The sequence below is a fragment of the Enhydra lutris genome, unplaced genomic scaffold, assembly GCF_002288905.1.
Source record: "Enhydra lutris kenyoni isolate GAN:26980312 unplaced genomic scaffold, ASM228890v2 scaffoldscaffold56, whole genome shotgun sequence".
In the NCBI taxonomy this organism is placed as follows: Eukaryota; Metazoa; Chordata; class Mammalia; order Carnivora; family Mustelidae; genus Enhydra; species Enhydra lutris.
Genome location: NW_019154140.1, coordinates 4,361,803 through 4,374,723, shown reverse-complemented (window position 1 = coordinate 4,374,723; position 12,921 = coordinate 4,361,803). Strand labels below are relative to the sequence as shown.

Sequence of the window (12,921 nt, the reverse complement as noted above, 5' to 3'; positions counted from 1 at the left end):
AAAAAAAAATCTTTACTATCTTTCAAAGCTTGGAACTTAAAATACTAAATAGAAACAACATCAAGTAGTGATTGAAAATGTAGTCTGAGGGTAAATCCCTTCAACCCTTCTTTCAATCAGACTGGTACCCCTATGCCTTTCCTAGACAGAAAATTCTGGATTTACCACTGTTCTACACCCAAGTACTTTTATGTGCTGACCATAAGGAGAAAAGACACAGGCCTGATTCAAGGAGTTCCTAGATGTGCAGGAATTATGGTGACATGACAGCTACAGCAGACTAGTGAGGGTTCCCATCAAAGTAAGCACAGGTGGCTCTGGGAGCGCAGAGCCAGAATATGTGACCAACGTGGGCCAAGGTTCTCCCAGAGGAGGGGACCACTGCAGATGACTGACTTAGAGCTGATCAGGTAAAGTTGGGACATTAAGGTCACCTCCCCTGAAGGAGCCACACATACAAAGGCAAGGAAGCCAGAGAATCAGATACTTTCCAGAAACAGCAAATATCTGGAAGTGAGTGTACAGTGTCGTGAGGAATGTAGGGCAGCCGGTGGAGAGAGAGCAGGGGCACGTCACAAAGGACTCCATGCCTTAAGTGACCCTTTTTAACTTCAAGGTAGAGGGGACACTGAAGGAGTTCTAGAGAGACTAGAGGCAGGGAGACCTGCCAGCAGGTACATGATGAGGCTGCTTGGGTGGGGAGGAGAGAGAACACAGCATGTTTGGCAGGTAGGATGGTCAGATGCAGAGGTGTAAAGGGGAGGGAGAGGTCTAGGATGCCAATCGTGTTTCTGGCTAAAGTGAGCTGATGCCCTAAATTCTAGAGTCATTATCCACAATAAGGGCAGTAATAGGAGTGAAGTCAACAGGTTTGGTTCTAATCAGGTGCCTCTGGGCCATAGGAGAGACGTCCAGTAGGTAGGTAAACATCTAGAACTTGGGAGAAAAATCTAGGCTAAGCTGGAAACTTTATAAAGCATTAACTGAGGCTGTGAGCAGATGAGATCATTAAATGAGGTGTAGAGGGATAGTTCTCAGTGTGGCTGCACATGAAAAGCACTTGAGCTTTAAAAAAAAAAAACAAAACAAAACACTGAGCCCAGACAACACTCCTGAGTTTCTGACTTTACTAGACTAGAATGAGGCATAAGCACTGTGTTTTGTTTTTGCTTAAAAGGTCTACTATCAGGGTTGAGAACTGCAGGAGGAGAGAGTAGAGAGAGGCTGGCCAGCCATACTGCAGAACGCCTGAGGACGACTGCCTGAGGACAGCCAGAGACACAGAAGGACCTCCTGGGACAGGGCTGTGAGCAGCAGGAACTCTGCACTCCCCAATGGCCAAGAGAGCTGAAATATAAAGCACTCACTTCCCAGCAGCTTTGGTTGTGACTTTACTCATTTTCCAGTAATGATGAGTGAGAGTAGAAATAAGCTGGGTGTTGGAATTGAGGTCAAATCCTGGTTCCAACGATTATTAGATGTGACTCCTGGTCGACATGTTCCAACGTGCTGAGCCGCTGTTTCCCATTCTGCGACACAGGGGCAGGGGGACCCACCTCACGGGGCTGTTGCCAGCTTAATGGCATCATCTGTATAAAAGCCCTCCCACCCCTCAGCGGCAACTGCAATTACTCTCCTCATTTCAGACACACAGAGAGAGGGAGGCACAGAAAGGTTTAAACACCTGCCCGAGATGACAGTGTTGGAGGCCGGGCGTTCTGGCTGCAGAGCCCAAGCTGTGCTTACTCACCACGGGGTACTTCCTCAAGCCTCCTGCTGCGAGGCATAACGGGGTATTGGAAGGGGAGGTCTACAAAACCTTGGGTACTACTTTGCTAGGTGCACGTTGTGTATCATGACCACCCGTGGTTTTAGAATGTTGCTGGACAATATCACTGCTGACTCACGTGGCTCAGTGTCCCACCCCGAGGGCACCAGGAACTTGGGTGACCGGGTGCCATGTCAGACCGGAGTTTCCTGTTCTGTGTCTTTTGATCTTTCCCCGCTCTGGTGGGGAGCACTGCCCTTATGTTCTCCGGCAAACCACACACCATGAGGCTCATGTTGATTAGAGAGACCCAGTTAGGACTCTTACATCAACATGTAATGAGAGGAGAGGGAAAGCTGCCTGGGACGTTGGGAATCAAGAACAGCTTGTCCTCTCAATCATGGTGTCATTACATCTAAAAGAAGGCTGCATCACATGAAGAAGACCGCCATCTACAGCGTGGGTGGTTATATCCAGCACCGTCCAAGGACAAGGCGCACACACGAGCCCATGGTAGCGTTCCAGCTGCTCTAAGTTTGCTGCTGGAGAGCCAGGCTACTTTACTGGGCCTTGAAACCATTCAGACCTCTTTAGTCACAAAGCTGAGTAGGGCAGATGAACTTGCTCAGCCTTTATTCCAACTTCTACACTAAAAGACCAGGTTAAAAAAAATAATACATTTTTTCAGACTCTTGCTGTGCAGGTTCCTGGTGTGATTTTATAAAATGCCCGTCAGGCGCATGTGTGTGTCACTTAAACCAGAAGCAGGGCTGAATGGAGGCAGAGGCAGTTGCAGGAGCTTTGTTATTTGGCTGGTGTGCATGCAGCGGGAGAAGTGTAGTTCTGGAACTAACCGGCAAAAGCAGTTCGGTGATCTCCACGTGTAGCTGGTTAGGGGACTGCCCTCCCAATTCCCCAGCTCCCCCTAAGCCAAGTATCTGGTGTTTTTCTGGAAATCATGAGGCCCAGCCTAGAACTCAAAGGTGAACATTAAAAATGGAGCCATCCCACCAAGAGCCTGGAGCCAGGGAGAATCCAGCAGAAGGAGGTACGAAGCAACAAGCAGAACGGAGAAGGGTATATGCTAAGCACTGGCACTTTAGCCTTGGGTTGGTGTTTAGGACTTGAGTCAGTATGAATGTGTGGCCTGGCGGGGCCTGAAAGGGTAGACATTATTCAGGTAAGTACAGGATACGTACTACATTTATTACAAAAGGTTTTCGACCTTCAACTTTTATAATTCCTAGGGAACAGAAACATAGTAAAAATACTCAAATAGATCTGGGGACAAAAGAGATGCTACTAGACTATGAATGGTGGAGGGGCATCTGGATGGCTCAGTGGGTTAAGCCTCTGCCTTTGGCTCAGGTCATGATCTCAGGGTCCTGGGATCAAGTCCTGCATTGGGCTCTCTGCTCTGCGGGGAGCCTGCTTCCCCAACCCTCTCTCTGCCTGCCTCTCTGCCTACTTGTGATCTCTCTGTCAAATAAATAAGTAAAATCTTTGATGCTATTCAAAGTAAATAATATAACTATAGTGTTGAAACATCCACATACGAATTATATTTTTGGGGGGTGCTTGGGTGGCTCAGCTGTTAAGCATCTGCCTTCCGCTCAGGTCATGATCCCAGGGTCCTGGGATCAAGCCCTGAATCAGGTTCCCTGCTCTGTGGGAAGTCTGCTTCTCCCTCTCCTACTCCCCTTGCTTGTGTTCCCTTTCTCACTCTGTCAAATAAATAAAATCTAAAAAAAAATATATATATATATATATATTTTTTAGGACTATACCTGTTTTACTTATTAAACAGAATTTATTATTTACTATTATAAGAATAACACATAACTTAATAAATACTTGCTCATATAAAAGAATATAAAGAAGAAAGCTTACCTGTAATTCCTGTATGGCTTCACCTGAACCCCAACCCCATGTAAGTCAAGGTGGACCACAGCTGTGGGGACTGTTACAATAATGGCTCCCAATGAACCATGCCTCCCTGCATCTAAGCCCCTGGGTAGTCCTCCCACCTCCTCACATTGTTGCTGGCTTGGCCATGACCTACTTTGGCTGATGGGACATTTACAAACTTGATGCAAACGCAGGCTCAAAAACTGCGCATTGGGGCTTGTCCTCTCTTGCTTCTCTTTGGAAGCCTAAAGCCACCATGTGAAGAATCCTGGACTAGCTCACTGGAGGACAGGGCATCATGTAGAAGCAAGATGAGGCAGCCCAGGTGAGCCCCGTAGACCAAAGCAGCCTGACGACCGCCAGACCATCTCCCTCAGTGAAGCTGCAGGCTCACTGCCTACATCAGCTGAGCCAGCACATGACTGGAGAACCTCTCAGCTGATGCAGAGAGTCATGAGAAATAATAAATGTGTGTTTTAAGCAACCATATTTTGAAGGAGTTTTTTTTATGTGGTAACTCATAAAATGGACTTACGGATTATAAATTGAGTTCTAAGGGAGCTGAAGCTTAGGCAATCCAAAGTCCTAAAACTGGGTTACTTTGATAGCATATATCAAACTATGAAATGGTATTAAGTTAGCTGATTGTATGATCTCCAGTGTTTTTTTTGTTTTTTGTTTTTTTTTTAGTGTTAAGATGCAAAAGTAAACTGAAAAAAAAAAAAAAGTAAAGTAACTTACCCCATATTCCCATAAATACTGCAAACACTAGGGTTCCAAAACTGTCAAAGATGCACAATTTCTGGAAAATAAAGTAATGACATATAACTAAGTCATGTTTTCTACTCACTAGCATTTAGCAAATATGCAATATTTTGTGTATTCTACAGTCTGAATTTCTTTTAAAGCTGATACCTAGTTTAACAATCACCGTATCTACTACAAATCTGGAGATGGGATTTCTTGTTGTTTTGAAAGCAAACAGCCTGTGCTGTATTTACCACAGTGCATTTTCCAATGGAATCCTTCCATTTCGTGATAAAGCAATTGGCATAGCTGCCAAGATTCCATTCGGTTTAAAGTCTCTATCAGACCTTTGAATGATGGGCTCTTCTTATAAGCTGTCATAGTGAACTTGTAAGTACTATAGCTCTACAAATACAAGGGACTTTAAGCAACTTTTGGACTTACAATTTGCATCTTATCATCATCTCATCCTGGGCAGAGGGTAAGTTACTGAATTCCTGCTTTTCTTGCTAAGAAGAGCATAAGGCTGGGGTTTATTCTGAGATGGTTTTGCCCAAGGAGAGCTCTGTTTCCCCAAACCCCAGTGATGGCTTTTCTACCATTAATGACAGAGGCTACCATTAACTTAGGTAAGACAGGGGCTGTTGCTAACCTTACTATGGGTACAACCATGAATGAATCAATGACACAACCTGTACAAAGAAGGCTTTTATCCACTAGTTCTGCTAAATTTCATTTTTTTGCTAGTATATAAATAACCTATCTCTCATCTCCCATTTGGGATTCCCAGAAAATCTTTAAATTAGTTACTAATTTTTCCTCTAGTGAGCATTTTAAAAATCCTAAAAAAAAATCTGTAAAATATAAAGGTACTGGAAAAAGTGGCAAACATGTAGAATATCAACTTTATGATAGATCACACAGATCATACAAAGAGTAAAGAAGACAGTGTACAAAAAGAAGGTATAGGATAAAAAAAAAACTTTTCAATTGCTAAAAAAAATTCAAAGTTGCTTCTAAAGAAAACTTTTTGTTTTAGGTAACTTTGTTGGTTACCCTTTATATACTGATATAAATTTGGTAAACTTTCACCTATGTGAAAATATTATTTTCATAAAAGAATATCCACTTAGCCATAAAAGAATATCCACAAAACACTTGTATATGTGTTTTCCAAAGCATATAAGTGCCCTTCAATCCTCTATCTGGAGCTGATCAGAAAATACAATCCCAAACTGTGATCCAACTATTTCTCTCAAAAATTAGCTCAAGGAAGACAGAATTAATAAGTGAGTGGCCAGTCTGGGGAATACTGCCCCCCACTTAATCCTCTAGTCCTAGAATTCCATGGACCAATATTTCAAATCTTCCAGCCTGGACTCTTATGAAACCAAAGCTTTCATTTAATGTTATGCCTCATCCCTCAGTGAAAATTACTGTAAGGAAAGTCCTATGCAGAACCGTGCCATGTGTTATTATGCTATTACTGAAAATTCTGTCTAACGCTTCTCCTAGGAATCATTGCAAGCCTCTATCTGATACCTCCCTACTTGCTCTGACCCCCCTGAGTACCTACTCTAGAAAGAAAAAACCCTACCTATGAATTCTTAGCCCTACCATGTTGAGAAAAAGCCAGTGGATGCTTATCTATCAGTGTGAAAGCAAAAAAATAAAAAGGAGCAGCAAGAAAAAGCAGGTTTACCACTAGTGCCAAGATCACCCCAGTTGCCTGGCTCAAGGTAAAGGATGTGCCTTGAGCTCCTACAAGATGGAGTCAGGTGGTCTGGAGGAAGTTACCATTTTTGCCACATTTATGAAGATTGAGGACTCAGCAGAGAGACCAAGATGGCTGGCTTCTCTACGTACCCCATAAGCAGGAATTGGGGAAGAAGGTGAGCAAGGGGCTTTCTTGGTAAAAAACTTAGCTTAGTTTGTTTGGCTGGAGGGCAGAGATTGGGAAACACAGCTGAGAGCAGCCCCACTCAGCATCCTGCTCTAATCACAGGGAACAGGAAAGAAAAGAGAAGGCTGCACATGCAGGAAACCAGATGAACCAATGAAAATCTAGGAAAGTGACCATTTGTTGTGTTTCTTCCTCCAAAGGAATAAAACCAAAATTTTATAACAATGTTTTTTGAGAACAAAATATTTTAAGTTACTATATTTCCCTTTCATCTTGCCAGTCAAAAAGTAAGAACCTTATTTAATGCTCAGTCACAAAAACAACATTAATCTTGATTATTTCCATAACTGTTCCCTCATTTCCTTGATCATGATTTTCTATTTCTACTTTATTAACCCTTTTAGCATTCATGTCCTTCAGTGAATACTCTCTTTCCAAAAGAAAGAGGCAGAAATGTATACATAAATGTATAAATGAAGAAATGATTGAATTAACCAACAGAAAGACATGGAATGCTGCTTTTTCCCCTTTTTAAAATTTTTTTAAAATGTAATTCTCTTACAAAGGGAAGAAGGCATATGAAAGAATAAATCACTCTACGATTCAAAGGAGTCTTTAGGAAATTAGGATAAAGGATTCATTTTTTCCAAAACAGTGAAAAAAAATGTAGATAGGGACATACTTTGAAAGTCACATGTTTAAGGATGGGTCGGTGGAAAAGAAGAACTGTGAGGTGAGATGGGGGTCTAGTATTTAAGAGAGAATTTCTTAAGGAAAATGAAATTTCCAATTACAGTTTGTGGAGTAGAGTTTGCCTCTGGTATTATCACTGGCATTTGCCTTAACCCCAGCGTCCAGGGATATGCACTAACTAGTGACCTTTATGAGTCAACATCACTGGAAGGCAGCTTCCCTCCTGCTAGTTTCCAGTCCTTTACTTTATGTGATTTATGACAGATTTTTATAGTCTAGAATTTGTGTTGGTTTCTGGGGGAGAGGCAATGAAATCTACTTTAATTCATAAATTAAGAGTAAAAATCCATGTGTTGACAATATCCTGCAATCATCTTAATTAAGTAGCAGAACATTTTTCACACACAGTGCTCAATTTGTGAGTGAATGGCTGCTACTACCGTCAGCTGGTGAGGAACACAGTAATGGCAAGAAACACAGATTGGCTGTCGATTTCTGGCTTCATCAGTTACTAGGTGGGTGACCTTGAGCAAATTATTTAAACTCTCGGACCCACAGGGTTTCAATCTGTAAAATGGAGGGAGTACTTGTTTCGCCTCCCTCACAGGGTTGTTATGTCAAAAGTAATAAGTTCAAGGATCTTTTAAAATATAAGTTCTAAGTAACATCATTATAAGAGGAATGTATTTGGTTTAAATAAGACTTAGATGGAGCAGGTTAGAATATTCTAAAGTCATTTAAAGATTCCTAAACTTTCATGGTGGAACAAGGGGACAGAGAAAAGATCACAACATGGGAAAACAGTAGGTCAAAGTTGTCAGGAAAATTCTCCAAAGTAAGATGACCACCTTTCTTTCCAGCCAGAGTTTGTGGCATGCCTTTCAGTAAGCTACCTCTTGTCTCAGTACTTGTCCTAAACCTCCTGGGTTGTAACAAGTCATATAGCTCAAGATCATCAGCATGCTTAAGGGAGCCAGATGTATTTTTTGGGAATGTTCTGGGATAAAGTGAATATCTATTATCATTTATATACAAAGCCTTTCTTATGCATATTCATAGACACAGCCTAAATCTGATGACCAAGGCTTTTAAAAAACCAAACATAGTTTCAGCACACCTTAAAAGTGGAAAAACATAAGTACAAATATCAGGTTTCTACTCACTTGAAATAAGGAAAAGACTTATAGTAAGTAAACCTATTAAACAGTATTCATGAGATAAGCTGGTTTTGAGATTTCTGCTTTGATTATTTCAAATACTCTAATAGTTCAATTCTGTAGTTCTTTACTGACCCACCTGAAGATTTTAGATAAGGCTTTTCATCTCAATTTACTATTTGTACAAGAGGAATAAACACATACATTCTATGTCTACCTTTCAGAATGTTTGGAGGTTTATTTGAAAATTACCTTTCTGAATTTCGCAGAAAAAAAATAATTCCAGGCTGTACTAAAATTATTCGAAGAAAAAAAAATCTTTCACTATTTGCAAATGTTTGGAGTAACAAAAATTACCTTTGAGGACTCGCAAGTAATATTGAGATTCCAGAATGAACAATGTTTATCACACTGAGGACACATGATGATCTTGCCACCAATATCAGGATGACAAACTTCTTTGCTAAAGGACAAAGAAAAATAAAATTTAAAAATGTTTTAATGACTAGGACTTCGTTTCTAGCAGCATCATAAAATCACACATCCATTTGTGATAAGAAAATAACTAAATTCTTATAAAACTAGGAAAGGAATTGAACCTCCTTAACCTAACAAAACCTTGCTACATAAAACCTATAAAAAAAATGATACTTAATGGTAAAATGCTAAAGTATTTCCTTTAGATCAGGGTAAAGTATCTTGTTATCACTACTTCTTTCCAGTCGGAGGGGCCTTGCCAGCACAGTAAGTCAAGAGAAACAAAGACAGGATGCTGAACACAGGATCCATAGACAAAATACACACAGGGTCAGAAAAAGGAATTGTGCCCCTATAGATCTGCAATAATTAGAAATTAATTTTTTTTTTTTTTTTAAGATTTTATCCATCCATCTGACAGACAGAGATCACAAGTAGGCAGAGAGGCAGGCAGAGAGAGAGGAGGAAGCAGGCTCCCCGCCGAGCAGAGAGCCCGATGCGGGGCTCGATCCCAGGACTCTGAGACCATGACCCGAGCCGAAGGCAGAGGCCTCAACCCACTGAGCCACCCAGGCGCCCCAGAAATTAATTTTTTAAAATACCATTTTCCATAGCTTAAGAAAAATAAAGAGCCTAGCAATAAATCAAATTTCAGATGCATAAGCTTTATAGAGGAAATGATAAAACTGTTCTGAAAGAGTTCAGATCTAATGGATACATTATCATATTCATAATTTGGAAGAATCAATCTATGAAGATGCCATTTCTCCTTCATTTGAGCCATAAATTCAATAAAAGAGCAAAATGGTCAGACCATTCAAGACATTCCTCAAGAACAAGAGGTTGGTGGCAGAAGAAGGAACTGAGCAAGAAAAAACACAGAGTTTATGAAGAGACCTCTGCATATACAGCAACTGACTTAGGATAGGGCTGGTCCAGCAAATTAGTAAAGTGAGAAGTGACATTTGCTGCAATCGAATATCCTTACGGAAAAATGTGAAATTGAACTCCTAAAGCCTATTACATACAAACAAACTCGAAGTGGAAAATGGGAATGCAGCAGAAGGAACTTGTTGAGGCTATTTAGATAACATTGGGGTAAGGAGAAACTCCACTAATGAGGAAATAAAAAGCAAAGGAAAATATTGATTTACTCAAAATCTTATAAAAGTGAGAACTTCATTAAAAGACCATAAAATGAGAAGAAAAAATAGCCATAAACTGGTAGAAGTTTTGCAACACATGAAACCCATGACAAAGGACTATTCACTAGAGTATTCAAAGGACTCCTACAAATTAATAAGGAAAAAACAACAAACTTAGAACAGGGTGCAGACTGCTCCCTGGTGGGGGGGGGGGGGCGCGGAGCCTCTCAGATGGACTCCTATGTTAATGGCTCTGGAGTTGCAGAATTCATTAGCCTTGGAAATAACTCAGTTAAAAGCAAACTGGCCGGGAAAACACTTCTAGAATAGCTGAGTAAAGACCTTGGGAAAACTGGTCTTCCATAAAAACACTGGCAAAATTTGTGAAAAGTAACCTTTGTAGTCATCTGTAGAACTCTGGAAATGAAACAAGGGCTTACAGCAATCTGAGTAGTAAAAATAGCTAAATCTCCATAAAGATAGAGAGCTTTGTGACATTTTAACTTGACCTATTCCCATTCCCATGTCCTAAGCCTAATGGTGGGGTTAAAAGACAACAGCCCCACCACCGTGGTAGCCTAGCAGCCACTGAATGAGGCAGAAGTGATCTTAAGCCACCAAAAACCCATCCCTGGAGAATTGTCACTATTCGACTAGTCTGAAAGCTCCCTGGAAAAGCTCCATTATCCGGATTTGTCATTTTTGACCCATCTCAGAGCTCATATGTGCTGTGCAAATGGTCCTATCCCCACAGTGTCTGCTGAAAGCATTAGGAGGAATTATTAACGTTACAACTGCCTGTGGTGCAATACCAGGAGGGGCCAACAAGATGCTGATCAAGAAACTTAAAAGGAAACACTGGGGAATGAGATACTGATAGGGGCCTTTAAAAAGCTCCAATAAATTCCTAGGATTGTAGAAGGCCATGAGCATGTGTAGGATAGTGCAGGTGGCCAGGAAAGACCTGAGGAAACCTTAATTCCTCATCTCTGAGTGGCTCTGAGTTTCTGCATAAGCAGGAAGTAGAGGCTCAGGAAGACAGGCAAATGGCCTGCTAAAGTGCTGCAGGCATTCCTCATAGACACACACAGAGCAACTTGGCAAGAGTTCCAAGAATGACTGGTTGCCAGCATTTAGAGAAATCCTGTCCGATCATTAGCTGACAACTAAGCTTACTGAAAACAGTCTTCATGGTCACATGCAACCAAAAATAAAGACTTTATAGAATTTGTTCAGGAAAATAACTAAATGAAAAACAGCAGTGATGACTGTGTGAAGTCACACAGCAGGAGGCCTGCTTCTGCCTCTCCCATTCCCCCTACTTGTTGTCCTCTCTCGCCATCTATCAAATAAATAAATAAAAATCTTTAAAAAAAAAAAAAAAAGAAAGAAAGAAAAAGATGGGTCAGTCAAGCATTCTATATCTACCAAAACTGTTCTTCAAAAGAAAAAAAAAAAAAAGGAGAAATTAAAACATTCCTAGATAAACAAAACCTGAAAGAACATGTTGCTAGCCAACCTGCTCCACAAGAATCAATAAGAAAGTCCTTCAGGCTTAAATCGAAGGACACTAGACAGTTACTCAAACTCACCTAAAGAAATAAAGAGCACTTGGTAGAGGTAACTACACAGGTAAATAACACATTATAAATATATTTTTGTATGTAATTATTTTCTTCTGAGGTAAGAGACAACTACATAAAACAATAATATAAAACTGTGCTGGGCGCCTGGGTGGCTCAGTTGGTTGAGCAACTGCCTTCGGCTCAGATCATGATCCTGAACTTCCAGGATGGAGTCCCGCATCAGGATCCCAGCTCCTTGGGGAGTCTGCTTCTCCCTCTGACCGTCTCCTCTCTCAGGCTCTCTCTCTCACTCATTCTCTCTCAAATAAATAAATAAAATCTTTAAAAATAAATAAATAAATAAAACTGTGCTGATGGGCTTATAATGCATAAAGATGTAATTTGCATGAGAATGAGAGCACAAAGGGAAAAGACCAGTACTGATGTAAAGTTTCTGCATAACACTGGAAATTAAGCTGGCATTAAAACTGAACGAAATTGCTTTACAACAAGATATTAATTACAATCTCCAGGGCAACCACTTAAGAAAACAAGAACAAAAAAGTAAGAAATGACAAACTGGAATTAAAATGGTATACTAGAAAATATCTGTTTTACACAAAAAAAGTCATAATAGAAGAATAGAGGAAAAAAGACCAAACAGGGAAAAAAATGACATTAAATGTAAATGAATTAAGCATTCAAATGAGAGGCAAAAGGAAAAAAAAAAAAGAAATAGAGAATAGACAAACAGAAAAATCAGCAAAAACAAAAGTTGGTTCTTTGAAAAGATCAACAAAATTGACAAATATTAGCTAGACTAATTGAGAAAAAGTAAAAAAAAGTTTCAAATTATTAAACTCAGAAGTGATAAGAGGGACACTGTCATTGACCTTAAAAAATAAAAAGGATTACAGGGAATACGATGGATAATTGTATGCTAACAAATTAAGTAATCTAGATGAAATAAATTCCTAGAAAGAAGTAAATAATTGAAGCTGACTCAAGAAGAAATAGAAAATCTGAATGGACCAACAGCAAGTAAAGAGACTGAATTAGTAATTAAAAAAAATTAGCCCCACATTGGGCTCTCTGCTCAGCAGGGAGCCTGCTTCCCTTCCTCTCTCTCTGCCTGCCTCTCTGCCTACTTGTGATCTCTGTCTGTCAAATAAATAAATAAAATCTTTAAAAATAAATAAATAAATAAATAAATAAATTCCCATGAAGAAATGCCTAGGCCCAGATGGCTTCACTAGGGAATTCTATCAACCATTTAAAGAACCGACACAAATGCTTCACAAACCCTTCTTAAAATAAAGAAGTGGGAACACTTCCTAATTCACTCTATGAGACCAATGTTACGGATACCAAAATCATACCAAGATGTCAGAGGAAAACTAAAGACCATTATCTCTTATGAATACAGATGCAAAAAATTCCTCAACAAAATACTAGCAAAGCAAATCCAGTAACATATAGAAAGAATCATCATCAAGTGGGATGTATCCAAGAATGCAAGGATAGTTCAACACACAAAAATCAATTCATGTAATATTTT

The 12,921-nt window shown here is 40.0% G+C and overlaps 1 protein-coding gene across 1 annotated transcript in view; it reads right to left on the bottom strand.

Annotated features, from left to right (window-relative positions):
* LOC111157822 (anoctamin 6) overlaps positions 1-12,921 on the bottom strand; it is a 184,689-nt gene that overhangs the window by 36,774 nt on the left and 134,994 nt on the right. The window contains exons 10-11 of the mRNA XM_022519488.1: positions 8,534-8,639; positions 4,418-4,478 (exon numbers count right to left, since the gene is read on the bottom strand). Coding sequence (XP_022375196.1) covers positions 4,418-4,478; positions 8,534-8,639 — 167 coding nt within the window. The remainder of the gene's footprint in view (positions 1-4,417; positions 4,479-8,533; positions 8,640-12,921) is intronic.